General features: G+C 40.0%; 2 protein-coding genes across 2 annotated transcripts in view; both read left to right on the top strand.

The window, feature by feature from the left end:
• Window positions 1-12,900, top strand: part of LOC115125632 (mucin-2-like) — a 46,081-nt gene extending 33,181 nt beyond the window's left edge. Inside the window, exons 6-11 of the mRNA XM_065024004.1 lie at window positions 3,131-3,272; window positions 6,856-7,002; window positions 8,312-8,367; window positions 8,536-8,889; window positions 8,978-9,060; window positions 10,803-12,900. Coding sequence (XP_064880076.1) covers window positions 3,131-3,272; window positions 6,856-7,002; window positions 8,312-8,367; window positions 8,536-8,889; window positions 8,978-9,060; window positions 10,803-10,883 — 863 coding nt within the window. The 3' untranslated portion in view covers window positions 10,884-12,900. The remainder of the gene's footprint in view (window positions 1-3,130; window positions 3,273-6,855; window positions 7,003-8,311; window positions 8,368-8,535; window positions 8,890-8,977; window positions 9,061-10,802) is intronic.
• Window positions 12,901-20,468: 7,568 nt separating this feature from the next.
• Window positions 20,469-26,734, top strand: part of LOC115125633 (regulatory factor X-associated protein-like) — a 12,845-nt gene continuing 6,579 nt past the window's right edge. The window contains exons 1-3 of the mRNA XM_065024005.1: window positions 20,469-20,529; window positions 20,611-21,240; window positions 21,970-22,080. Of these exons, the coding sequence (XP_064880077.1) occupies window positions 20,791-21,240; window positions 21,970-22,080 (561 nt within the window). The 5' untranslated portion in view covers window positions 20,469-20,529; window positions 20,611-20,790. The remainder of the gene's footprint in view (window positions 20,530-20,610; window positions 21,241-21,969; window positions 22,081-26,734) is intronic.

A 26,734-nucleotide genomic window follows, 5' to 3' on the forward strand; every position in this document is an offset into this window, starting at 1 on the left:
TTTATCTTTATATCTAGGTAGTTTATCTTCATATCCAGGTAGTTTATCTTCATATCCAGGTAGTTTATCTTTATATCCAGGTAGTTTATATCTAGGTAGTTTATATCCAGGTAGTTTATCTTTACATCCAGGTAGTTTATCTTTATATCAGGTAGTTTATCTTTATATCCAGGTAGTTTATCTTTATATCTAAGTAGTGTATTTTTATATATAGGTAGTTTATATCTAGGTAGTTTATCTTTATATCTAGGTAGTTTATCTTCATATCCAGGTAGTTTATCTTTATATCTAGGTAGTTTATCTTCATATCCAGGTAGTTTATCTTTATATCCAGGTAGTTTATCTTTATATCCAGGTAGTTTATCTTTATATCAGGTAGTTTATCTTTATATCTAGGTAGTTTATCTTTATATCTAGGTAGTTTATATCTAGGTAGTTTATATCCAGGTAGTTTATCTTTATATCTAGGTGGTTTATCTTTATATCTAGGTAGTTTATATCTAGGTAGTTTATCTTTATGTCTAGGTAGTTTATCTTTATATCCAGGTAGTTTATATCTAGGTAGTTTATCTTTACATCTAGGTAGTTTATATCTAGGTAGTTTATCTTTACATCTAGGTAGTTTATATCTAGGTAGTTTATATCTAGGTAGTTTATCTTTATATCTAGGTAGTTTATCTTTATATCTAGGTAGTTTATCATTATATCCAGGTAGTTTATCATTATATCTAGGTAGTTTATCATTATATCCAGGTAGTTTATATCTAGGTAGTTTATCTTTACATCCAGGTAGTTTATCTTTATATCTAGGTAGTTTATCTTTATATCTAGGTAGTTTATCTTTATATCTAGGTAGTTTATCTTTACATCCAGGTAGTTTATCTTTATATCTAGGTAGTTTATCTTTATATCCAGGTAGTTTATATCTAGGTAGTTTATCATTATATCTAAGTAGTGTATCTTTATATCTAGGTAGTTTATCATTATATCTAGGTAGTTTATCTTTATATCTAGGTAGTTTATATCCAGGTAGTTTATCTTTACATCCAGGTAGTTTATCTTTATATCTAAGTAGTGTATTTTTATATATAGGTAGTTTATATCTAGGTAGTTTATCTTTATATCTAGGTAGTTTATCTTCATATCCAGGTAGTTTATCTTCATATCCAGGTAGTTTATCTTTATATCCAGGTAGTTTATATCTAGGTAGTTTATATCCAGGTAGTTTATCTTTACATCCAGGTAGTTTATCTTTATATCAGGTAGTTTATCTTTATATCCAGGTAGTTTATCTTTATATCTAAGTAGTGTATTTTTATATATAGGTAGTTTATATCTAGGTAGTTTATCTTTATATCTAGGTAGTTTATCTTCATATCCAGGTAGTTTATCTTTATATCTAGGTAGTTTATCTTCATATCCAGGTAGTTTATCTTTATATCCAGGTAGTTTATCTTTATATCCAGGTAGTTTATCTTTATATCAGGTAGTTTATCTTTATATCTAGGTAGTTTATCTTTATATCTAGGTAGTTTATATCTAGGTAGTTTATATCCAGGTAGTTTATCTTTATATCTAGGTGGTTTATCTTTATATCTAGGTAGTTTATATCTAGGTAGTTTATCTTTATGTCTAGGTAGTTTATCTTTATATCCAGGTAGTTTATATCTAGGTAGTTTATCTTTACATCTAGGTAGTTTATATCTAGGTAGTTTATCTTTACATCTAGGTAGTTTATATCTAGGTAGTTTATATCTAGGTAGTTTATCTTTATATCTAGGTAGTTTATCTTTATATCTAGGTAGTTTATCATTATATCCAGGTAGTTTATCATTATATCTAGGTAGTTTATCATTATATCCAGGTAGTTTATATCTAGGTAGTTTATCTTTATATCTAGGTAGTTTATATCTAGGTAGTTTATATCTAGGTAGTTTATCTTTATATCTAGGTAGTTTATCTTTATATCCAGGTAGTTTATCTTTATATCCAGGTAGTTTATATCTAGGTAGTTTATCATTATATCCAGGTAGTTTATCATTATATCCAGGTAGTTTATCTTCATATCCAGGTAGTTTATCTTTATATCCAGGTAGTTTATCAATTTATCCAGGTAGTTTATATCTAGGTAGTTTATCTTTATATCCAGGTAGTTTATCTTTATATCTAGGTAGTTTATCTTTATATCCAGGTAGTTTATCTTCATATGTAGGTAGTTTATATCTAGGTAGTTTATCTTTATATCTAGGTAGTTTATCTTTATATCCAGGTAGTTTATCTTCATATGTAGGTAGTTTATATCTAGGTAGTTTATCTTTATATCCAGGTAGTTTATCTTCATATGTAGGTAGTTTATATCTAGGTAGTTTATCTTTATATCAGGTAGTTTATCTTTATATCTAGGTAGTTTATCTTTATATCCAGGTAGTTTATCTTTATATCTAGGTAGTTTATATCTAGGTAGTTTATCTTTATATCTAGGTAGTTTATATCTAGGTAGTTTATCTTTATATCTAGGTAGTTTATCTTTATATCTAGGTAGTTTATCTTTATATCCAGGTAGTTTATCTTTATATCTAGGTAGTTTATCTTTATATCTAGGTAGTTTATCTTTATATCCAGGTAGTTTATCTTTATATCTAGGTAGTTTATCTTTATATCTAGGTAGTTTATCTTTATATCTAGGTAGTTTATCTTTATATCCTGGTAGTTTATCTTTATATCTAGGTAGTTTATCTTTATATCTAGGTAGTTTATCTTTATATCAGGTAGTTTATCTTTATATCTAGGTAGTTTATATCCAGGTAGTTTATATCTAGGTAGTTTATCTTTATATCTAGGTAGTTTATATCTAGGTAGTTTATCTTTATATCTAGGTAGTTTATATCTAGGTAGTTTATCTTCATATCAGTTAGTTTATCTTCATATGTAGGTAGTTTCTAACAAGTTGTTTCTCTTCATAGAGAATAAGATGATGCCTTTGGCTTGTTTCCAGTAGTAGAAGTAGTGAATGTCATTACATTTTATGCAGTTTCCAACCCTGTAGCCTCGTAAAGAGGTTGTAGTAATGATTTATACTGAAAAACATGATGCCGTGTGTTGTATCTCAACTCCATGGTTTGTCTCTCAGTGGACCCCCCAGTGACATCCTGTATGGAGGGGTTGTACCTACCCATGTTCCTGTCTCCAACACCAGCCCAGGGTGCACTGCTCTACGCCTCTGCAGACCAACCCCTGGAAATCACTGTCAGAGCACAGGCTACCCAGTCCACGTAAGAGAAAGGAAACATGGAAACACTTAGCCGATAGGTAGAGACTAAAATCAGGGGTTTTAAATGCAATAGTTGGACCAACAGGTGTGTCAGCGGGTTGTTGCTCTTCCCTACAATCAGATTTTAAAAAACAGATACAAATACACCTTATGGAACAGCGGGGACTGTGAAGCAACACATTGGCACAGACACACGCATACACACACACACACACACACACACACACACACACACACACACACACACACACACACACACACACACACACACACGATAACATACCCACTATACATACACATGGACTGTAAAGCCTTGGCAGCAGCTAATGGGGATCCATAATGAACACAAATACAAATATACAGTCAATACATAAACTGATCTGACATCTAGAGTCAATACATAAACTGATCTGATATCTACAGTCAATACATAAACTGATCTGACATCTACAGTCAATACATAAACTGATCTGACATCAACAGTCAATACATAAACTGATCTGACATCTACAGTCAATACATAAACTGATCTGGCATCTACAGTCAATACATAAACTGATCTGACATCTACAGTCAATACATAAACTGATCTGACATCTACAGTCAATACATAAACTGATCTGGCATCTACAGTCAATACATAAACTGATATGGTTCCTGATCTGACATCTATAGTCAATCCATAAACTGATCTGGCATCTACAGTCAATACATAAACTGATCTGACATCTACAGTCAATACATAAATTGATCTGACATCTACAGTCAATACATAAACTGATCTGACATCAACAGTCAATACATAAACTGATCTGACATCTACAGTCAATACATAAACTGATCTGACATCTACAGTCAATACATAAACTGATCTGACATCTACAGTCAATACATAAACTGATCTGACATCTACAGTCAATACATAAACTGATCTGGCATCTACAGTCAATACATAAACTGATCTGACATCTACAGTCAATACATAAACTGATATGGTTCCTGATCTGACATCTACAGTCAATACATAAACTGATATGACATCTACAGTCAATACATAAACTGATCTGGCATCTACAGTCAATACATAAACTGATCTGACATCTACAGTCAATACATAAATTGATCTGACATCTACAGTCAATAGATGAACTGATCTGACATCTACAGTCAATACATAAATTGATCTGACATCTACAGTCAATACATAAACTGATGTGACATCTACAGTCAATACATAAACTGATCTGACATCAACAGTCAATACAGTCAATACATAAACTGATCTGGCATCGACAGTCAATACATAAACTGATCTGACATCGACAGTCAATACATAAACTGATCTGGCATCTACAGTCAATACATAAACTGATCTGACATCTACAGTCAATACAGTCAATACATAAACTGATCTGACATCTACAGTCAATACATAAACTGATCTGACATCTACAGTCAATACATAAACTGATCTGACATCTATAGTCAATCCATAAACTGATCTGGCATCTACAGTCAATACATAAACTGATCTGACATCTACAGTCAATACATAAATTGATCTGACATCTACAGTCAATAGATAAACTGATCTGACATCTACAGTCAATACATAAATTGATCTGACATCTACAGTCAATACATAAACTGATGTGACATCTACAGTCAATACATAAACTGATCTGACATCAACAGTCAATACAGTCAATACATAAACTGATCTGGCATCGACAGTCAATACATAAACTGATCTGACATCTACAGTCAATACATAAACTGATCTGGCATCTACAGTCAATACATAAACTGATATGGTTCCTGATCTGACATCTACAGTCAATACATAAACTGATATGACATCTACAGTCAATACATAAACTGATCTGACATCTACCGTCAATACATAAACTGATCTGACATCTACAGTCAATACATAAACTGATCTGACATCAACAGTCAATACATAAACTGATCTGACATCTACAGTCAATACATAAACTGATCTGGCATCTACAGTCAATACATAAACTGATATGGTTCCTGATCTGACATCTATAGTCAATCCATAAACTGATCTGGCATCTACAGTCAATACATAAACTGATCTGACATCTACAGTCAATACATAAATTGATCTGACATCTACAGTCAATACATAAACTGATCTGACATCAACAGTCAATACATAAACTGATCTGACATCTACAGTCAATACATAAACTGATCTGACATCTACAGTCAATACATAAACTGATCTGACATCTACAGTCAATACATAAACTGATCTGACATCTACAGTCAATACATAAACTGATCTGGCATCTACAGTCAATACATAAACTGATCTGACATCTACAGTCAATACATAAACTGATATGGTTCCTGATCTGACATCTACAGTCAATACATAAACTGATATGACATCTACAGTCAATACATAAACTGATCTGGCATCTACAGTCAATACATAAACTGATCTGACATCTACAGTCAATACATAAATTGATCTGACATCTACAGTCAATAGATGAACTGATCTGACATCTACAGTCAATACATAAATTGATCTGACATCTACAGTCAATACATAAACTGATGTGACATCTACAGTCAATACATAAACTGATCTGACATCAACAGTCAATACAGTCAATACATAAACTGATCTGGCATCGACAGTCAATACATAAACTGATCTGACATCGACAGTCAATACATAAACTGATCTGGCATCTACAGTCAATACATAAACTGATCTGACATCTACAGTCAATACAGTCAATACATAAACTGATCTGACATCTACAGTCAATACATAAACTGATCTGACATCTACAGTCAATACATAAACTGATCTGACATCTATAGTCAATCCATAAACTGATCTGGCATCTACAGTCAATACATAAACTGATCTGACATCTACAGTCAATACATAAATTGATCTGACATCTACAGTCAATAGATAAACTGATCTGACATCTACAGTCAATACATAAATTGATCTGACATCTACAGTCAATACATAAACTGATGTGACATCTACAGTCAATACATAAACTGATCTGACATCAACAGTCAATACAGTCAATACATAAACTGATCTGGCATCGACAGTCAATACATAAACTGATCTGACATCTACAGTCAATACATAAACTGATCTGGCATCTACAGTCAATACATAAACTGATCTGACATCTACAGTCAATACATAAACTGATCTGACATCAACAGTCAATACAGTCAATACATAAACTGATCTGACATCTACAGTCAATACATAAACTGATGTCAACTTTATTCAAGACTCTTTTAGCTTCAACATTTAACACATTCCATTTCAATACAGGACTTTTTTATTTGTTTGATTCATATTTTGAAGTGATGCAGTTCTGTCCTTGATCTTTTCTTGTCTATTAATGTTACGTGTAATGTCATGTTGTATGTTTTGACCCCAGGAAGAGTAGCTGCTGCTTAAGCTAATGGGGTTCATAATGAAACATAATAATAATAATATAATAAATATATAATAAATATAAAATAATAATGACATTGTATTGTTTTCTCCCTGTGTGTTTCAGGGTTTCAGAGCTGTTGGTGAGTGGACCTTCCAGTATCACAGAGAACACCACTGTCCCAGGAGAGTACCTTCTAAGATGGACGCCCACTGAGGATGAGGAGGGAGGGTACTATCCTGTGTGCTTCATCGCTCAGGGAGTGAACGACAGGTCAGTCTGCTGCCACTTCAACTGGAAACGTATAGCACAACATAATGACTTACCTGATTAAATAAAGGCACAAAATAAACTAGCATAATGCATCATTTCTGTAGGCTACTATCAAGACGATCAGTTGAATGTACATTTAGACACATTTTGGTAGAATCCATTCAGTTGTGCAACTGACTAGGTTTTAACCTGCCTTTCCTTCAATGGGATGTGGTTTGTTTGGTTTTAACATGTTTCATTCACTTCTCTGGGATATGTGGGACGGTATCGTCTTCGCCAGTAAAATCAAACATAGTATTGTAGTAAGTATTATACACCATTTTAAAGATCAACTTCTCGTTAATCCAGCCACAGTGTCTGATTTCAAAAAAGTGTTATGGTAAAAGCATGCAATTACGTTAGGTCAGCGCATAGCCACAGAAAAACATACAGCCATTTTCCAACCAAGGAGAGATGTCACAAAACTCAGAAATAGCATTATAAATATTCACTTACCTTTGATGATCTTCATCAGAATGCACTCCCAGGAATCCCAATTCCACAATAAATGTTTTGTTCGATAAAGTCCATCCTTTATGTCAAAATACCTCCTTTTGTTCACGCGTTTAGTACAGTAATCCAAAATGCACCAGGCGAGAGCACTAGGTCCAGGTGAAAAGTCCAAAAGTTCCATTACAGTTCGTAGAAACATGTCAAACGATGTATAGAATCAATCTTTAGGATGTTTTTGTCATAAATGCAACCGGACAATTCCTTTGTCTTTAGAAATGAAAGGGAATGCAGTTCGGCTCTCATGGCTTAGCTCAAGGCATTCTGCCCTTAGTCAAACAGCTCTTATTCGCTCCCCCTCACAGTATAAGCCTGAAACAAGGCTCTAAAGACTGTTGACATCTAGTGGAAGCCGTGGGAAGTGCAATATGACCCCATAGACACTGTATATTCGAAAGGCAATGATTGAAAAACTACAAACCTCAGATTTCCCACTTCCTGGTTGGATTTTTTCCTCAGGTGTTTGCCTGCCATTTGAGTTCTGTTATACTCAAACAATTTTAGAAACTTCAGAGTGTTTGCTATCCACATCTACTAATTATATGCATATTCTAGCTTTTTGGCCTGAGTGGCAGGCAGTTTACTCTAGGCACCTTATTCATCCAAGCTACTCAATACTGCCCCCCAGTCCAATGGAATGTGGTTTGTGTAGCTTTGACTTATTTTTTTAAACCAATGGAATGTGGTTTGTTGGGTTTGTAATGTTTTATAAAATGGTCTTTCACAAAGATCTGAACAGTTGTTCTGTTGATCTTCTCAGTTCCATGTATCACTCTGAGCTGCGCTGTCTGATCGTCAGGGTTGGAAACACAAGTGGTGGGTACAGTTTCACTACAGCATGAGGTTAATGATCCCCTTTCTGGTGTTCTGCTAGTCTCACTGTTACTTACAGATGCTAGTTGAAATGCATGTTTGAGACAATTAGCAACCAATCAACCAATCAACACATCTCTGTCTGTCTGTTTGTCTGTCTTTGTGCTACAGCCATCAGAACCACAGAGGAACCAACACCCTCCCCTCCTCTGACAATAAACCTCACAACCACAGAGGAACCAACACCCTCCCCTCCTCTGACAATAAACCTCACAACCACAGAGGAACCAACAACCTCTCCTCCTCTAACAACAAACCTCACGACCACACAGATTGCACCTGCACTTCCAAATACCACCCAAACAACTACTGAACTCACAACCACACCCACAAATGTCAGTACGTACGCTCCCACAACTACCACAGCTCCCACAACTACCACAGCACCCACAACTTTAAGTACACACCCAACCACCCGTCTCACAACCCATATTGTGGACGGTACAACAACGAGCAGTGGGCCTAGTAAGTACAAAATTAACTTTAGTTCAAATTTTAACGAATGATTTGTGTATGTGTGTTGTAATAATGTGGACTGGCTGTGTTTCCACAGGATACGTTGCTGTACTGAGGATAAAACTGTCCTCTCTGAACCCACTGACAGATGATTACATCAGAAACGTGGTTTTACAACAGGTCAGTGTCAGGTCAGACAGGTTTCTCCTCGGCTCTACCTGATAATCACTGTGTGTGTTGTGTTTCCAGCTCCGTGAGGAACTGATCAGACAGGTTTCTCCTCGGCTCTACCTGATAATCACTGTGTGTGTTGTGTTTCCAGCTCCGTGAGGAACTGATCAGACAGGTTTTTCCTCGGCTCTACCTGATAATCACTGTGTGTGTTGTGTTTCCAGCTCCGCGAGGAACTGATCAGACAGGTTTCTCCTCGGCTCTACCTGATAATCACTGTGTGTGTTGTGTTTCGAGCTCCGCGAGGAACTGATCAGACAGGTTTCTCCTCGGCTCTACCTGATAATCACTGTGTGTGTTGTGTTTCCAGCTCCGCGAGGAACTGATCAGACAGGTTTCTCCTCGGCTCTACCTGATAATCACTGTGTGTGTTGTGTTTCCAGCTCCGCGAGGAACTGATCAGACAGGTTTCTCCTCGGCTCTACCTGATAATCACTGTGTGTGTTGTGTTTCCAGCTCCGCGAGGAACTGATCAGACAGGTATCTCCTCGGCTCTACCTGATAATCACTGTGTGTGTTGTGTTTCCAGCTCCATGAGGAACTGATCAGACAGGTTTCTCCTCGGCTCTACCTGATAATCACTGTGTGTGTTGTGTTTCCAGCTCCGCGAGGAACTGATCAAACAGGTTTCTCCTCGGCTCTACCTGATAATCACTGTGTGTGTTGTGTTTCCAGCTCCGCGAGGAACTGATCAGACAGGTTTCTCCTCGGCTCTACCTGATAATCACTGTGTGTGTTGTGTTTCCAGCTCCGCGAGGAACTGATCAGACAGGTATCTCCTCGGCTCTACCTGATAATCACTGTGTGTGTTGTGTTTCCAGCTCCGCGAGGAACTGATCAGACAGGTTTCTCCTCGGCTCTACCTGATAATCACTGTGTGTGTTGTGTTTCCAGCTCCGCGAGAACTGATCAGACAGGTTTCTCCTCGGCTCTACCTGATAATCACTGTGTGTGTTGTGTTTCCAGCTCCGCGAGGAACTGATCAGACAGGTTTCTCCTCGGCTCTACCTGATAATCACTGTGTGTGTTGTGTTTCCAGCTCCGCGAGGAACTGATCAGACAGGTTTCTCCTCGGCTCTACCTGATAATCACTGTGTGTGTTGTGTTTCCAGCTCCGCGAGGAACTGATCAGACAGGTTTCTCCTCGGCTCTACCTGATAATCACTGTGTGTGTTGTGTTTCCAGCTCCGCGAGGAACTGATCAGACAGGTTTCTCCTCGGCTCTACCTGATAATCACTGTGTGTGTTGTGTTTCCAGCTCCGCGAGAACTGATCAGACAGGTTTCTCCTCGGCTCTACCTGATAATCACTGTGTGTGTTGTGTTTCCAGCTTTGAGAACTGATCAGACAGGTTTCTCCTCGGCTCTACCTGATAATCACTGTGTGTGTTGTGTTTCCAGCTCGCGAGGAACTGATCAGACAGGTTTCTCCTCGGCTCTACCTGATAATCACTGTGTGTGTTGTGTTTCCAGCTCCGCGAGGAACTGATCAGACAGGTTTCTCCTCGGCTCTACCTGATAATCACTGTGTGTGTTGTGTTTCCAGCTCCGCGAGGAACTGATCAGACAGGTTTCTCCTCGGCTCTACCTGATAATCACTGTGTGTGTTGTGTTTCCAGCTCCGCGAGGAACTGATCAGACAGGTTTCTCCTCGGCTCTACCTGATAATCACTGTGTGTGTTGTGTTTCCAGCTCCGCGAGGAACTGATCAGACAAGGGCTGCCAGGGGACTTCGCGCTACGCCTGAGAGCCACTCATGGGATCAGTTCCTGAGGGAGGAACAGGAATTCATTCTTCACTCCTACTTGTCTTGTCTTCCTGGTTCTGATTCTGCAGAAAGTTCTTCTGAAGAAGAAGTGGTTCCTTATAATGACAGAATATGGTTGATTTGTACTAATCTCTTGAAGAAGAAGTGGTTGAATGACTGTAAATGTTTTATGTCTAGAAGAAGAAATAGAACATAAATATGATTGGTAACAGAGTTAGACTGGGGTTCTTTCCTGTTTGGTAATGTACAGAGGTAGACTGGGGTTCTTTCCTGTTTGGTAATGTACAGAGGTAGACTGGGGTTCTTTCCTGTTTGGTAATGTACAGAGGTAGACTGGGGTTCTTTCCTGTTTGGTAATGTACAGAGGTAGACTGAGGTTCTTTCCTGTTTGGTAATGTACAGAGGTAGACTGAGGTTCTTTCCTGTTTGGTAATGTACAGAGGTAGACTGAGGTTCTTTCCTGTTTGGTAACGTACAGAGGTAGACTGGGGTTCTTTCCTGTTTGGTAATGTACAGAGGTAGACTGGGGTTCTTTCCTGTTTGGTAATGTACAGAGGTAGACTGGGGTTCTTTCCTGTTTGGTAATGTACAGAGGTAGACTGAGGGTCTTTACTGTGTCAAGAATAGTTGGTTGAGGCTCCGTTTTCTGTGACATTTTAGTGACAGAGGACACAGGTAGGGGGAACCCACTTGTAAACACCCACACACACACTCAGGAAGACGTTTCACTTTCACTCACACATGGAGCATAAAGAAGAATGAACAATGAGGTTGAATTGACATTGACGAAAGAGAAGAAATGAATTGACTGACTAAAGAGAAGAAGAAATTAATTGACATTGACTAAAGAGAAGAAGAAATGAATTGACACTGACGAAAGAGAAGAAGAAATGAATTGACATTGACTAAAGAGAAGAAGAAATGAATTGACATTGACTAAAGAGAAGAAGAAATTAATTGACACTGACGAAAGAGAAGAAGAAATGAATTGACATTGACTAAAGAGAAGAAGAAATGAATTGACATTGACGAAAGAGAAGAAGAAATGAATTGACATTGACTAAAGAGAAGAAGAAATGAATTGACACTGACGAAAGAGAAGAAGAAATGAATTGACATTGACGAAAGAGAAGAAGAAATGAATTGACACTGACGAAAGAGAAGAAGAAATGAATTGGGAATTGATTGAAATCCTAATTAAAGGTTAAACATATTAAATGTTAAAGGTTGAAAACATTGGGAGATATTAAAGGTGTTAAAATAATGCAGGTGAGGAGAGTTATAATGTAGTTTTAAGTTGTGAATCATATAGACTGTGTTTCATTCTGCTTATTAGAGGACAACGCCTTAGGAGGTTGATAACGAGACATTATAATGGTCAAATGTTATCATGTTTAAAATATTGAATTATTAAGATATAACTGGAGTAATAAATTAGGTTGTAGTAAGATTAGAATTGAGTAAAGGTAGTTTGAAAAATGTATGTTTGTTCTAGAACATTCTAGGAGGAATCCTTAAGGTTACCTCATTGATAGAAGTGTTCTAGAACATTCTAGGAGGAATCCTTTAGGTTACCTCATTGGTAGAAGTGTTCTAGAACATTCTAGGAGGAATCCTTTAGGTTACCTCATTGGTAGAAGTGTTCTAGAACATTCTAGGAGGAATCCTTTAGGTTACCTCATTGGTAGAAGTGTTCTAGTAGCTGTTAGTTTTTTAGACACCAACTGAGGAACTGAGCATCCCGAGGGGGGAGACAAAAATCTGTTTATAAGTTGTAGAAGGTAAGAACATATTTTTCTTGTTAATAAATACAGTGCTTCTCATGAAATTGTGAAAAAATATATATAATATTGGTACACCCTAATAAGGGTTTAGTTAAGGGTTTAGTTAAGGGCGCTCAATTTAATCCAAGGAAATGTTTTGCTTATCATCGATTGGTGATATTGATTTGTGATTGGTTGATCGAGGGTTTTTTATGCCTGTTTCTGTCATTTTGAATAAACTTGCTTTATTGTTCTGAAACCCTGCGTCATCAAAGAGTCATACAAGCACATGTCGTTTTACTCCAGGTTTCTGAAATAGACTGGATTAATTGAGGATTCATAGCATCTGGTTAAATAGTCTATCAGGAACCTGAATTGCTGGTAGGAAGGAACCTGAGACCCAACTAAAGGTACTGAGTGCATTGGTAGGAGTCGTATGAGGGGTGATTCTGGGCTAAACCAACCCAAGAGAGAGTATCCACTCATAGTATCCTAAGGTCCACGCTCTGGCCTGGACGATCCTGAAAAAGAGGCGGATTCTCAACCAGCTTCATGATGTAGTCACCTGGAACGCATTTCAATTTACAGGTGTGCCTTGTTAAAAGTTCATTTGTGGAATTTATTTTCATGAGCCAATCAGTTGTGTTGTGACATGGTCGGGGTGGTATACAGAAGATAGCCCTATTTGCTAAAAGACCTAGTCAATATTATGGCAAGAACAGCTCAAATAAGCAGAGAGAAACGACAGTCCATTATTAAATTTAAGACATGAAGGTCAGTCAATCCGGAAAATGTCAAGAACTTTGAAAGTTTCTTCAAGTGCATTCGCAAAAACCATCAAGCGCTATAATGAAACCACAGGAAAGGAAGACCCAGAGTTACCTCTGCTGCAGAGGATAAGTTCAGTAGAGTTACCAGCCTCAGATTGCAGCCCAAATAAATGCTTCAAAGAGTTCAAGTAACAGACACACCTCAACATCAACTGTTCAGAGGAGACTGTGTGAATCAGGCCTTCATGGTTGAATTACTGCAAAGAAACCACTACTAAAGGACACCAATAATAAGAAGAGACTTGCTTGGGCCAAGAAACACGAGCAATGGACTTTAGACTGGTGGAAATCTGTCTAAAAAATGAGTCCAAATGTGAGATTTTTGGTTCCAACCGCCGTGTCTTTGTGAGACGCAGAGTAGGTGAACGGATGATCTCCACATGTTCCCACTGTGAGGCATGGAGGAGGAGGTGTGATGGTGTGGGGGTGCTTGGCTGGTGACACTGTCTGTGATGTATTTACAATTCAAGACTTAACCAGCATGACTACCACAGCATTCTGCAGCGATACACCAACCCATCTGGTTTGGGCTTAGTAGGACTATCATTTGTTTTTCAACAGGACCATTTTTTATTTAACCTTTAATTTAACCTTAATTTAACTAGGCAAGTTAGTTAAGAAATAATCAAATTTTCAATGATGGCCTAGAAACAGTGGGTTAACTGCCTTGTTCAGGGGAAGAACTTTTTTATCTTTTTATTCTTGTCAGCTCAGGGATTTGATCTTGCAACCTTTCGGTTGCTAGTCCAACACTCTAACCACTAGGCTACCCTGTCACCTCTACACTCTAACCACTAGGCTACCCTGCCACCTCTACACTCTAACCACTAGGCTACCCTGCCACCTCTACACTCTAACCACTAGGCTACACTGCCGCCTCTACACTCTAACCACTAGGCTACCCTGCCGCCTCTACACTCTAACCACTAGGCTACCCTACCGCCTCTACACTCTAACCACTAGGCTACCCTACCGCCTCTACACTCTAACCACTAGGCTACCCTGCCACCTCTACACTCTAACCACTAGGCTACCCTGCCGCCTCTACACTCTAACCACTAGGCTACCCTGCCACCTCTACACTCTAACCACTAGACTACCCTGCCACCTCTACACTCTAACCACTAGGCTACCCTGCCACCTCTACACTCTAACCACTAGGCTACCCTGCCACCTCTACACTCTAACCACTAGGCTACCCTGGCTCCATGTCACGTCCTGACCTTAGTTCCTTTTTTTACGTGTCTATTTTAGGTTGGTCAGGGGCTGGGCATTCTGTTTTGTTCTATGTTTGTATTTCAATGTGTTTGGCCTGGTATGGTTCCCAATCAGAGGCAGCTGTCAATCGTTGTCTCTGATTGAGAACCATACTTAGGCAGCCAGGTTTTCCCCATTTCGGTTGTGGGTGATAGTTTTCTGTGTCTGTGTTTTCCACACAGAACTGTTTCGTTTTTCAGTTTGTGTAGTGTTTAGTTTTGACAAAAAATATGACGAACACTGACAACGCTGCGTCTTGGTCCGATCCTTCCTACTTCTCCTCCTCAGAAGAGGACGAAAACCGTTACAGAATCACCCACCAAGAAAGGACCAAGCAGTGTGGTAACCAGGAGCAGAGGGTTCTGGACTCCTGGACATGGGAGGAGATTTTGGACGGTAAGGGACCCTAGGCACAGGCTGGGGAATATGGCCGCCTCAGGGAAGAGCTGGAGGCAGCTAAAGCCGAGAGGCGGCGATATGAGGAGTTAGCATGGCAGCGCAACAGTGACGAGAGGCAGACCCAAACATTTCTTAGGGGGGGTGGCACACGGGGAGTGTGGCTAAGCCAGGTAGAAGACCTGAGCCAACTCCCCGTGCTTACCGTGGAGAGAGGTTGACCGGGAAGGCACCATGTTATGCGGTGAGGCGCACGGTGTCCCCAGTGAGCACGCATAGCCCGGTGCACTACACCGCAGCTCCTTGTATCAGCCGGGCTAGAGTGGGCATCGAGCCAGGAGGGATGAAGCCGGCTCAGCGCATCCGGTCTCCAGTGCGTCTCCTCGGCCCGGGTTATATGGCACCAGCCCTACGCACGGTGTCCTCGGTTCGCCAGCACAGCCCAGTGCGGTCTGTTCCACCCCGCCGCACTGGCCGGGCTACAGGAGGTATCCAGCCAGGACAGGTTGTGCAGGCTCGTTGCTCGAGACCTCCAGTGCACCTCCACAGTCCGGTCCATCCGGTGCCTCCTCCACGCACCAGGCCTCCTGTGGCAGCCAAACGCACCAGGCTGTCTCTCTCCGTCTCCTCCCTCCAGGTGCTCCCGCCTGTCCAGCGCTTCCAGAGCCTCCCTCCAGTCAGGAGTTGCCAGAGTCACCCATCACTCCGGTGCTGCCAGAGTCACCCTTCACTCCGGTGCTGTCAGAGTCACCCTTCACTCCGGAGCTGTCAGAGTCACCCTTCACTCCGGTGCTGCCAGAGTCACCCTTCACTCCGGTGCTGTCAGAGTCACCCTTCACTCCGGTGCTGCCAGAGTCACCCTTCACTCCGGTGCTGCCAGAGTCACCCTTCACTCCGGTGCTGCCAGAGTCACCCTTCACTCCGGTGCTGCCAGAGTTACCCTTCACTCCGGTGCTGCCAGAGTCACCCTTCACTCCGGTGCTGCCAGAGTCACCCTTCACTCCGGTGCTGCCAGAGTCACCCTTCACTCCGGTGCTGCCAGAGTCACCCTTCACTCCGGTGCTGTCAGAGTCACCCTTCACTCCGGTGCTGCCAGAGTCACCCTTCACTCCGGTGCTGTCAGAGTCACCCTTCACTCCGGTGCTGTCAGAGTCACCCTTCACTCCGGTGCTGCCAGAGTCACCCTTCACTCCGGTACTGCCAGAGTCACCCTTCACTCCGGTGCTGCCAGAGTCACCCTTCACTCCGGTGCTGCCAGAGTCACCCTTCACTCCGGTGCTGCCAGAGTCACCCTTCACTCCGGTGCTGCCAGAGTCACCCTTCACTCCGGTGCTGCTTTATGATGTACTACAAACCCATGGCAGGATTAGACAGATAGGTATACAGATAAGAGTTCATTGGGTCCCAGCCCATGTGGGGGTGGAGGGGAATGAGGCAGTTGACGTACTGGCTTAACAAGCACTTAGTAGATGTTGTAGTTTAAAAGAGCAAGGCAGAGGCAAAAAGCCTGATATAGACAGTGATGGTGTAGAGATGACAGGAGCAGGTTAAAAGCCTGATATAGACAGTGATGGTGTAGAGATGACAGGAGCAGGTTAAAAGCCTGATATAGACAGTGATGGTGTAGAGATGACAGGGGCAGGTTAAAAGCCTGATATGGACAGTGATGGTGTAGAGATGACAGGTTAAAAGCCTGATATGGACAGTGATGGTGTAGAGATGACAGGAGCAGGTTAAAGCCTGATATAGACAGTCAGTGATGGTGTAGAGATGACAGGTTAAAGCCTGATATAGACAGTGATGGTGTAGAGATGACAGGCTAAAGGCTGATATAGACAGTGATGGTGTAGAGATGACAGGTTAAAGCCTGATATAGACAGTGATGGTGTAGAGATGACAGGAGCAGGTTAATAGCCTGATATAGACAGTGATGGTGTAGAGATGACAGGCTAAAGCCTGATATAGACAGTGATGGTGTAGAGATGACAGGTTAAAAGCCTGATATGGACAGTGATGGTGTAGAGATGACAGGTTAAAGCCTGATATAGACAGTGATGGTGTAGAGATGACAGGTTAAAAGCCTGATATAGACAGTGATGGTGTAGAGATGACAGGAGCAGGTTAAAAGCCTGATATGGACAGTGATGGTGTAGACATGACAGGTTAAAAGCCTGATATAGACAGTGATGGTGTAGAGATGACAGGAGCAGGTTAAAAGCCTGATATAGACAGTGATGGTGTAGAGATGACAGGTTAAAAGCCTGATATAGACAGTGATGGTGTAGAGATGACAGGAGCAGGTTAAAAGCCTGATATGGACAGTGATGGTGTAGAGATGACAGGAGCAGGTTAAAGCCTGATATAGTCAGTGATGGTGTAGAGATGACAGGAGCAGGTTAAAAGCCTGATATAGACAGTGATGGTGTAGAGATAACAGGTTAAAGCCTGATATAGACAGTGGTGGTGTAGAGATGACAGGTTAAAACCTGATATAGTCAGTGATGGTGTAGAGATGACAGGAGCAGGTTAAAAGCCTGATATGGACAGTGATGGTGTAGAGATGACAGGTTAAAAGCCTGATATAGACAGTGATGGTGTAGAGATGACAGGAGCAGGTTAACAGCCTGATATAGACAGTGATGGTGTAGAGATGACAGGTTAAAAGCCTGATATAGACAGTGATGGTGTAGAGATGACAGGTTAAAAGCCTGATATATACAGTGATGGTGTAGAGATGACAGGAGCAGGTTAAAAGCCTGATAGAGAAAGTGATGGTGTAGAGATGACAGGAGCAGGTTAAAAGCCTGATATAGACAGTGATGGTGTAGAGATGACAGGTTAAAAGCCTGATATAGACAGTGATGGTGTAGAGATGACAGGAGCAGGTTAAAAGCCTGATATAGACAGTGATGGTGTAGAGATGACAGGAGCAGGTTAAAAGCCTGATATAGACAGTGATGGTGTAGAGATGACAGGTTAAAGCCTGATATAGACAGTGATGGTGTAGAGATGACAGGAGCAGGTTAAAAGCCTGATATATACAGTGATGGTGTAGAGATGACAGGTTAAAAGCCTGATATAGACAGTGATGGTGTAGAGATGACAGGAGCAGGTTAAAAGCCTGATATAGACAGTGATGGTATAGAGATGACAGGAGCAGGTTAAAAGCCTGATATAGACAGTGATGGTGTAGAGATGACAGGAGCAGGTTAAAAGCCTGATAAAGACAGTGATGGTGTAGAGATGACAGGAGCAGGTTAAAAGCCTGATATAGACAGTGATGGTGTAGAGATGACAGGAGCAGGTTAAAAGCCTGATAAAGACAGTGATGGTGTAGAGATGACAGGAGCAGGTTAAAAGCCTGATAAAGACAGTGATGGTGTAGAGATGACAGGAGCAGGTTAAAAGCCTGATAAAGACAGTGATGGTGTAGAGATGACAGGAGCAGGTTAAAAGCCTGATATAGACAGTGATGGTGTAGAGATGACAGGAGCAGGTTAAAAGCCTGATATGAACAGTGATGGTGTAGAGATAACAGGTTAAAAGCCTGATATAGACAGTGATGGTGTAGAGATGACAGGTTAAAGCCTGATATGAACAGCGATGGTGTAGAGATAACAGGTTAAAGCCTGATATAGACAGTGATGGTGTAGAGATGACAGGAGCAGGTTTAAAGCCTGATATAGACAGTGATGGTGTAGAGATGACAGGAGCAGGTTTAAAGCCTGATATAGACAGTGATGGTGTAGAGATGACAGATTAAAAGCCTGATATAGACAGTGATGGTGTAGAGATGACAGGTTAAAGCCTGATATAGACAGTGATGGTGTAGAGATGACAGGAGCAGGTTAAAAGCCTGATAAAGACAGTGATGGTGAGAGATAGCAGGTTAAAAGCCTGATATAGACAGTGATGGTGTAGAGATGACAGGAGCAGGTTAAAAGTCTGATATGAACAGTGATGGTGTAGAGATAACAGGTTAAAAGCCTGATATAGACAGTGATGGTGTAGAGATGACAGGTTAAAAGCCTGATATAGACAGCGATGGTGTAGAGATGACAGGAGCAGGATAAAAGCCTGATATGAACAGCGATGGTGTAGAGATGACAGGAGCAGTGGAATAGAGATACTAAGGGCAGGCAGAGGAAATTCGGGGAGAGGAGGACGGCAGGACGGGACAGAAGAGAGGAGGCTAATTTGATTATTTTTACAAGATTACGTGTTGGACACAGTCAGTTGAATAAAAGACCTTAAATGTGATAGGAATGCATCCAACAGACCTTAAATGTGATAGGAATGCATCCAACAGACCTTAAATGTGATAGGAATGCATCCAACAGACCTTAAATGTGATAGGAATGCATCCAACAGACCTTAAATGTGATAGGAATGCATCCAACAGACCTTAAATGTGATAGGAATGCATCCAACAGACCTTAAATGTGATAGGAATGCATCCAACAGACCTTAAATGTGATAGGAACGCATCCAACAGACCTTAAATGTGATAGGAATGCATCCAACAGACCTTACATGTGATAGGAATGCATCCCACAGACCTTAAATGTGATAGGAATGCATCCAACAGACCTTAAATGTGATAGGAATGCATCCAACAGACCTTAAATGTGATAGGAATGCATCCAACAGACCTTAAATGTGATAGGAACGCATCCAACAGACCTTAAATGTGATAGGAACGCATCCAACAGACCTTAAATGTGATAGGAACGCATCCAACAGACCTTAAATGTGATAGGAATGCATCCAACAGACCTTAAATGTGATAGGAATGCATCCAACAGACCTTAAATGTGATAGGAACGCATCCAACAGACCTTAAATGTGATAGGAACGCATCCAACAGACCTTAAATGTGATAGGAACGCATCCAACAGACCTTAAATGTGATAGGAACGCATCCAACAGACCTTAAATGTGATAGGAATGCATCCAACAGACCTTAAATGTGATAGGAACGCATCCAACAGACCTTAAATGTGATAGGAACGCATCCAACAGGAAAGTGTGATTATTACTAGGAAACCGAGAACATGGAGCAGGTGTCAGTGTGGGCAGTATGAGAGGGAAAGAGAGAGGTTGAGATCTAGTATGATGGAAAAGGGAAAACAGGAAATTCGTTTCAAGATTATATTGAGTAGAACTCCTTTTTATATCGTCTCAAATATGTTGTTGTCTTTTTTTAAGAGCAACGGGTCTGGCAGGTAGGGTTTAGTTTCTCTCTGTCTCCTGCGGCCCACACTCCAGTACAGTAGTCGGCGGTAAACGCGCCATCATTTTGGATGCCAACCGCAGATAAACCCCACCGGAGAAGGAGAAGAGACTCCTCCTTGTCTTCGTTTATTTTTGTTGTGAGGATGTTTGTCTGCTAGCAAGCATTTCTGGTATTTATAAATACAATTATGTGATTGACTATTTTAGAGCAGCTAACAGTCAGGTATAACCTTATTATTCTGTTTTTCCAGTTAATTTAACGTGGTCCATCACTTATTGCCCGAACTCACTCAGATCTACTTGGGTGAAGGAGAGGGAATGGACATGTCAAGCTAACCAGCATGGTAACTACCTAAAGTCCCATTTGTACTAGCCAGCTAACGTTAAACTCACAATTTACTAGTAATAATATATATTTATATATTCCAATCATGGGTGAAGAGGAGAGTAACACATCGGCGGGTAACAACAATAAGGACTCGAGCATTATCCTCACCAAAGACGGACAGACGTACTACGTTGACAAGAGCGGTGTTGTCGACAGTAGAAATGTAGTCGCGCGTCAAGAGTCGGACAATAACATGTTCTCCTACGATATAGATGATGCCGAAGAGGAGAGCGATGTTTTGGACACGTCGGACCCGCGGGATAACGCTGCGAGTCCCGAAGAACTCAACGACGATGATGATGATGATGAAGAAGGCTACGGGGATAACGATAACATTTCAAAGACTTGTACATACGACGGGTGCACGGAAACTACGACCCAAGTAGCCAAGCAGCGGAAGCCGTGGATGTGTAAAAAACACCGCAACAAGATGTACAAAGACAAATACAAGAGGAAGAAGAGCGACCAGGCGATGTCCACTAGCAAACAAGATGTAAGAATGTATCTGACTAGCACACAAACAGATATACACAAACACGTTGCAATATATGTGTATATATATATATATATGTGTGTGTATATATATGTGGGTATATATATATATATGTGTGTGTATATATATATGTATATATGTGTGTGTATATATATATGTATATATGTGTGTGTGTATATATATGTATATATGTGTGTGTGTATATATGTATATATGTGTGTGTATATATATATGTATATATGTGTGTGTATATATATATGTATATATGTGTGTGTATATATATATGTATATATGTGTGTGTGTATATATGTATATATGTGTGTGTGTGTATATGTGTGTATATATATATGTATATATGTGTGTGTGTATATATGTGTGTATATATATATATATATGTGTGTGTGTATATATGTGTGTATATATATATATATATATGTGTGTATATATATATATGTGTGTATATATATATATGTGTGTATATATATATATATATGTGTGTATATATATATATATATGTGTGTATATATATATATGTGTGTATATGTATGTTTAATTGTTTGTTATATTTAGTACAAGGCTGGAACAAAACCTTGCTGTGGATCCCCAAGACTAGGACTAGAGAGTTCTGATCTAGTCTAAACAATGTGATGGCTATTTGTTGAACTGTAGTGTGTGTGTGTGTGTGTGTGTGTGTGTGTGTGTGTGTGTGTGTGTGTGTGTGTTGACCAGGAGAGCTTGGAGGACAGGCCTGTATCTGTGAACAAGCAGCGTCTTGGTACCGTGGGGGACCGGCCGGCCAGACCCTCCCTCATCGAACAGGTGCTCAACCAGAAGAGACTGGTGAGTCATGGACACAGACGCACAGACTGACTGACTGTAAGTAAATACTGACTGACTGACTGTAAATACTGACTGACTGACTGTAAATACTGACTGTAAATACTGACTGACTGTAAATACTGACTGACTGACTGACTGTAAATACTGACTGACTGTAAATACTGACTGCCTGTAAATACTGACTGACTGACTGACTGTAAATACTGACTGCCTGTAAATACTGACTGCCTGTAAATACTGACTGACTGACTGTAAATACTGACTGACTGCCTGTAAATACTGACTGACTGACTGACTGTAAATACTGACTGACTGACAGTAAATACTGACTGACTGACTGTAAATGCTGACTGACTGACTGTAAATACTGACTGACTGACTGTAAATGCTGACTGACTGACTGTAAATACTGACTGACTGACTGACTGTAAATACTGACTGACTGACTGACTGTAAATACTGACTGACTGACTGACTGTAAATACTGACTGACTGACTGTAAATACTGACTGACTGACTGACTGTAAATACTGACTGACTGACTGTAAATACTGACTGACTGTAAATACTGACTGACTGACTGACTGTAAATACTGAATGACTGACTGACTGACTGACTGTAAATACTGAATGACTGACTGACTGACTGACTGTAAATACTGACTGACTGACTGACTGACTGACTGACTGACTGACTGTAAATACTGACTGACTGACTATAAATACTGACTGACTGACTATAAATACTGACTGACTGAACTGTAAATACTGACTGTCAATACTGACTGCCTGTAAATACTGACTGACTGACTGTAAATACTGACTGACTGTAAATACTGACTGACTGACTGACTGTAAATACTGACTGACTGACTGTAAATACTGACTGACTGACTGTAAATACTGACTGACTGACTGACTGACTGACTGTAAATACTGACTGACTGACTGTAAATACTGACTGCCTGTAAATACTGACTGACTGACTGTAAATACTGACTGACTGACTGCCTGTAAATACTGACTGACTGACTGTAAATACTGACTGACTGCCTGTAAATACTGACTGACTGACTGGAAATACTGACTGTAAATACTGACTGACTGACAGTAAATACTGACTGAAAATACTGACTGACTGACAGTAAATACTGACTGTAAATACTGACTGACTGACAGTAAATACTGACTGACTGACTGTAAATACTGACTGACTGTAAACACTGACTGCCTGTAAATACTGACTGACTGACTGAAAATACTGACTGACTGACAGTAAATACTGACTGTAAATACTGACTGACTGACAGTAAATACTGACTGACTGACTGTAAATACTGACTGACTGTAAATACTGACTGCCTGTAAATACTGACTGACTGACAGTAAATACTGCCTGTAAATACTGCCTGTAAATACTGACTGCCTGTAAATACTGACTGACTGTAAATACTGACTGACTGCAAATACTGACTGACTGACTGCAAATACTGACTGACTGACTGTAAATACTGACTGTAAATACTGACTGCCTGTAAATACTGACTGACTGTAAATACTGACTGCCTGTAAATACTGACTGACTGACTGCAAATACTGACTGACTGACTGCAAATACTGACTGACTGACTGCAAATACTGACTGCAAATATTGACTGACTGACTGCAAATACTGACTGACTGACTGTAAATACTGACTGACTGACTGTAAATACTGACTGACTGACTGTAAATACTGACTGACAGTAAATACTGACTGACAGTAAATACTGACTGACTGACAGTAAATACTGACTGACTGACAATACTGACTGACTGCAAATACTGACTGACTGTAAATACTGACTGTAAATACTGACTGCCTGTAAATACTGACTGACTGACAGTAAATACTGACTGACTGACTGTAAATACTGACTGACTGCAAATACTGACTGACTGACTGCAAATACTGACTGACTGACTGTAAGTACTGCCTGTAAATACTGACTGACTGACTGTAAATACTGACTGACTGCAAATACTGACTGACTGACTGCAAATACTGACTGACTGACTGCAAATACTGACTGACTGACTGTAAATACTGACTGACTGACTGTAAATACTGACTGTAAATACTGACTGCCTGTAAATACTGACTGACTGACTGTAAATACTGACTGACTGCAAATACTGACTGACTGACTGTAAATACTGACTGACTGCAAATACTGACTGACTGTAAATACTGACTGACTGACTGTAAATACTGACTGACTGCAAATACTGACTGACTGTAAATACTGACTGACTGACTGTAAATACTGACTGACTGACTGAAAATACTGACTGACTGCAAATACTGACTGACTGACTGCAAATACTGACTGACTGACTGCAAATACTGACTGACTGACAGTAAATACTGACTGACTGACAGTAAATACTGACTGACTGACTGTAAATACTGACTGACTGACAGTAAATACTGACTGTAAATACTGACTGCCTGTAAATACTGACTGACTGACTGTAAATACTGACTGTAAATACTGACTGACTGACAGTAAATACTGACTGACTGACAGTAAATACTGACTGACTGACTGAAAATACTGACTGACTGACAGTAAATACTGACTGTAAATACTGACTGACTGACAGTAAATACTGACTGACTGACTGTAAATACTGACTGACTGTAAATACTGACTGCCTGTAAATACTGACTGACTGACTGAAAATACTGACTGACTGACAGTAAATACTGACTGTAAATACTGACTGACTGACAGTAAATACTGACTGACTGACTGTAAATACTGACTGACTGTAAATACTGACTGCCTGTAAATACTGACTGACTGACTGTAAATACTGACTGACTGACAGTAAATACTGCCTGTAAATACTGCCTGTAAATACTGTCTGCCTGTAAATACTGACTGACTGTAAATACTGACTGACTGCAAATACTGACTGACTGACTGACTGCAAATACTGACTGACTGACTGTAAATACTGACTGTAAATACTGACTGCCTGTAAATACTGACTGACTGACTGTAAATACTGACTGCCTGTAAATACTGACTGACTGACTGCAAATACTGACTGACTGACTGCAAATACTGACTGACTGACTGTAAATACTGACTGACTGACTGTAAATACTGACTGACAGTAAATACTGACTGACAGTAAATACTGACTGACTGACAGTAAATACTGACTGACTGACAATACTGACTGACTGCAAATACTGACTGACTGTAAATACTGACTGTAAATACTGACTGCCTGTAAATACTGACTGACTGACAGTAAATACTGACTGACTGACTGTAAATACTGACTGACTGCAAATACTGACTGACTGACTGCAAATACTGACTGACTGACTGTAAATACTGCCTGTAAATACTGACTGACTGACTGTAAATACTGACTGACTGCAAATACTGACTGACTGACTGCAAATACTGACTGACTGACTGCAAATACTGACTGACTGACTGTAAATACTGACTGACTGACTGTAAATACTGACTGTAAATACTGACTGCCTGTAAATACTGACTGACTGACTGTAAATACTGACTGACTGCAAATACTGACTGACTGACTGTAAATACTGACTGACTGCAAATACTGACTGACTGTAAATACTGACTGACTGACTGTAAATACTGACTGACTGACTGTAAATACTGACTGACTGCAAATACTGACTGACTGCAAATACTGACTGACTGCAAATACTGACTGACTGACTGTAAATACTGACTGACTGACTGTAAATACTGACTGACTGTAAATACTGACTGACAGTAAATACTGACTGACTGACTGTAAATACTGACTGACTGACTGTAAAGACTGACTGACAGTAAATACTGACTGACTGACAGTAAATACTGACTGACTGACAGTAAATACTGACTGACTGTAAATACTGACTGACTGACTGCAAATACTGACTGACTAACTGTAAATACTGACTGACTGACTGTAAATACTGACTGACTGCAAATACTGACTGACTGACTGTAAATACTGACTGACTAACTGTAAATACTGACTGACAGTAAATACTGACTGACTGACTGTAAATACTGACTGACTGACTGTACATACTGACTGACTGACTGTAAATACTGACTGACTGACTGTAAATACTGACTGACTGACTGTACATACTGACTGACTGACTGTAAATACTGACTGACAGTAAATACTGACTGACTGACTGTACATACTGACTGACAGTAAATACTGACTGACTGCAAATACTGACTGACTGACTGTAAATACTGACTGACTGCAAATACTGACTGCCAGTAAATACTGACTGACTGACTGTAAATACTGACTGACAGTAAATACTGACTGACTGCAAATACTGACTGACTGACAGTAAATACTGACTGACTGACTGTAAATACTGACTGACTGCAAATACTGACTGACTGACTGCAAATACTGACTGACTGACTGTAAATACTGCCTGTAAATACTGACTGACTGACTGTAAATACTGACTGACTGCAAATACTGACTGACTGACTGCAAATACTGACTGACTGACTGCAAATACTGACTGACAGTAAATACTGACTGACTGACTGTAAATACTAACTGACTGACTGTACATACTGACTGACTGGTAAAT

The sequence above is a fragment of the Oncorhynchus nerka genome, linkage group LG10 (genome assembly GCF_034236695.1).
Source record: "Oncorhynchus nerka isolate Pitt River linkage group LG10, Oner_Uvic_2.0, whole genome shotgun sequence".
NCBI classification, from domain to species: Eukaryota; Metazoa; Chordata; class Actinopteri; order Salmoniformes; family Salmonidae; genus Oncorhynchus; species Oncorhynchus nerka.